General features: G+C 65.6%; 1 protein-coding gene across 1 annotated transcript in view; it reads right to left on the reverse strand.

Moving 5' to 3' along the window:
• Positions 1–3,425, reverse strand: part of TPCN2 (two pore segment channel 2) — a 38,402-nt gene that overhangs the window by 21,504 nt on the left and 13,473 nt on the right. The window contains exons 14-17 of the mRNA XM_025046294.1: positions 2,216–2,335; positions 2,053–2,112; positions 1,521–1,649; positions 631–680 (exon numbers count right to left, since the gene is read on the reverse strand). Coding sequence (XP_024902062.1) covers positions 631–680; positions 1,521–1,649; positions 2,053–2,112; positions 2,216–2,335 — 359 coding nt within the window. The remainder of the gene's footprint in view (positions 1–630; positions 681–1,520; positions 1,650–2,052; positions 2,113–2,215; positions 2,336–3,425) is intronic.

The following is a 3,425-nucleotide window of genomic DNA, read 5'->3' on the forward strand; positions in this document are numbered from 1 at the left end:
CCGCCCCCGGGCCCACGGCCGGCACACGGGCTTGCTGGGCAGCTGTGTGCCGGGCCGCACGACCCGATGGCTGCCATGAGCCACACGCGAGGCGCCCTAGGAACCCTGCCCAGACGTTTGCTGGCCAGAATCAGGGGTACTGGGGTCCAAACAGCGGCGCAAGAGCAGCGAACCCCGGGCCCCGCCCCTGCCATCTTACAGAGAGGTAGCCTGACACCCAGAGTGGGAGGTGACGCCCCAGAGTCACACGCCTGCCAGCCAGAGAAGGGCCTGGCCCAGGTCCAGCGCCCACGGGTCGCCCTGGCCCTGGGCTGGGCACCTCTGCTTCCGCCTGCAGTACACCTGGGCCCACACGTCTCACTGGGGCTGGGCCTGCTGCATCTAGAGAGCAGCTGACAGCCTCCTGCCACAGCTCTGGGGACAAGCGTCCTGAGAGCCAGGGGTCTGCCCCCACTGCCCCGGGGGCAGGCGGCACGGAGCCCCCCTCAGCCCATTCCTAGCGACGGGTGTTCGCCCTGAGTCCCAGCAGACCGAGCAGGCAGGCGTGGCCACGGGACGGCGGCCACCCTTCTTCCCCTGGCACCGGAGGGCACCGCTGCTGCAGCCCCCCGCGACTCCCCAGTCACATACCAGCCTGGGTGTGGGAACCGGTACGTGGCCAGAGTCGAGAGCTCCAAAACCTTTAATTACAGAAGAAAAAAAGGCTTCACTACAGCAGTGCTAATTTCGGTGGCTTTAAATGAGTCACAAAGCTCGGTTTAACACGTCCTCCCCAGAAGGGGGTTTCGGGGGGAAATCGGAGCTCGGTCCTTGTCCCCATGGGTTGGTTCCAAATGTCAGGACTTCCTGAAGCTGAGACAGACTCTGGTCTCAGGAATCAGGGGGCCCGCACTCGTGGGGGGCTGGGGGTGGGGGACAGGGGAAGGCTGGCGAGTCCTGGGTGCAGAAGTTACTCAGTCAAGACCAGACTGAGCCCTTCTCAGGTGATCTCTGCTCCCGTCCCCAGGGGCCCACGGCTCTCCTCAGTCAGGAGTAAGTGTCGCACCAACATCGCTGCTGTGACCCACACGGCGGGCCTGGCCCCTCGCCCCTGCCACCAGCTCTGGGGAAGGAGATCGGACACCTCCCAAGAACAACCGGTGCCTGAGACGTCCCCTGCCTCCCGTCCACCCTCATAAAGATCCCACTGTTCTTAGTGGGGTTAGAGGCTGTGCCCGTGGCTGAGGTGGCCGGTTAGGGTTCCGTCCAGGCACCCCCGGGGTTGAGAGAGGTAGCCTGACCCCACTACACTCAGACGCAGAGGAAACTCAGGCTCCTGCAGCGCCCCCCATAGGCCACCCACCAAGCAACTCGCTGGGTGCGGGGAGCTAGCCCCTTTGTCACTGGAGACCTGGAGGCAGGAGCCCAAACACCTGTGGCCCCCGGCCCTCAGGGGCAGCCTGAGGTGGACACGGCGCAAAGCCGAGGTGGAGCGCGCACCCCGCCTGAGAGGCCAGCGCCTCGGCCACCTCAGACTTTACCAGCAGGATGATGGTGAGCAGCCCGTCGAATACGTTGCTAGGGTAGGACAGGTACCCCAGCAGGCCCAGCGCGAACACCTTGAGCAGCATCTCCACCAGGTAGTACAGGATGAAGACGCAGTTGAGAATCTGAAAGAGGTGGACACCCAGCGTTCGGCCCCAGTGCCGCCGGCCACAGGGCCCACACGGACACTCCGTCATTCCGCTCGGCCCGAGGGGGACCTGGGGCCTCTCAAACCCTGGCTGCCCCCTCGAGTCTCTCTACACATCCTTCCCTCCACTGCCCCCGCTGCACAGCCAACTACGCCCTGCTCACCCGGGCCTCGGCACGCAGCTTCTCTGCCCACACCAGCCCGTCCCAGCCTCCCCGGCCACGGCCTGGCACGCCCTCCTCTGGTGACCCCATGACAGATGAGTCACTCAGCAGTAGAACCGCCCTGCCTCCCAGCAGACATGGGGCCCAGGCTGCGCCCTCGCTCTGCTGGCGGACTCCCCAGCCCCCCACAGAGGGCTGCACAGCCTCGGAGCTCACCCCGAGGACGAAGTCGTCACGGTTACGGGGCGGCACGTCTGCGTCCCGCACCAGGAAGACCTGTGAAGCAGAGTGGAGGGGCTGACCGCCGGCCTCCCCGAGGCGACCCGCAAGGCCACGGCGGGGAGTGGGAGGGCGCCAGGCGCGGGCACCCCGCACTCACGCAGATGGACACGAGGTTCGCAAGGACGACGGCGTTCCCCAGGTAGTCGAAGCAGCGGTGGCCGAAGAGGAACTGGGCGCTCTGCAGGAACGGAGACCGGTACTCGGGCCGCGGCGGGTGCTGGGGGCGGGGGACACACGCGTGCTCGGAAACGTGGGCCGGCCGGCCGGGGCCGGGGCCACTGGGGGCCCGACAGTGCCCGCACCCCCGATTCTGGGGTTCGGCTTTCTCTGACCTTCCCGCCTATCCCACTCTGCCCCACCTCAGAAGTCACCCCGCACACAGAGATGCTTCCACGCACGAAGATGCTCATCGCAGCCTTTAACACAGCGAGAGCGAGGTCGAAACCAGCTCGACGCCACCGAGGCCGCACGGAGGCCGCGACGGGCTCTTCCACAGTCAGCTTAAACGTTTGCAAAGTGTTTGCCGTGACGCGTTACGCGAAAAAACAGGAATTCTATCTGAGAATGATGAAAACAGAGCGAAGCAAAAGAACCCTGGACAGACAGGCGTGGGACGGCAGCCAAGACGGACGCGGAGACCGCACCACGGGCGCCAGGTGACCCCTGCGGCAGTGAACGGGGAGCCGCCCGGCCGGCCCCGGGCGCCCACGCAGCCGGGACGCAGCACGAGGGGGCCCGCGCGGGTACGGGCCACCGACCGCGCAGGGCCCTTTAAATCCGGTCCGCGTGCACACTCAGCTGTCACAGCAGTCACGTTTCAAGGGCTCAACGGCCAAGCGTGACCCGTAGCTACCATATCGGACGGGCGGGTAGAGAGCATTTCATCCTCACAAAAAGTCCCATAGGAACATGGAAAGATCTGGAAGACACTGCTGCATATAAAAGAGCAAGCTGCAGAGTGGCTATTACGACACCTCATACGCACGTCCCCGAAAAAGTGCATCTATGCGCCTCTAATTCAGGGGAAGGTCTGGCAGGAAATCACAGACGTCACACTGAACAGGGAGGCGCCCCTGGAGCAGGACCCCCCCGGCTGTGCGCGTCCCCAACCCATGGCCTCTCGACTCCCAATCCGTCTTCGACGCCCACCCTGCCACACCGGGCAGGGTCCTGGCGTCGCTCGTCTACAGGAGCACGAGGACAAGCCTCCCCGGCAGAGGCACGGTGGTCAGCAGCGTGGTGGGGGACGAGGACGTCTGGTGGACCTCCGTCCCAGCCACACACCGGGCACCTGCCTGCCCCCTGCC

The sequence above is a fragment of the Pteropus alecto genome, unplaced genomic scaffold (genome assembly GCF_000325575.1).
Source record: "Pteropus alecto unplaced genomic scaffold, ASM32557v1 scaffold43, whole genome shotgun sequence".
Taxonomy (NCBI): Eukaryota; Metazoa; Chordata; class Mammalia; order Chiroptera; family Pteropodidae; genus Pteropus; species Pteropus alecto.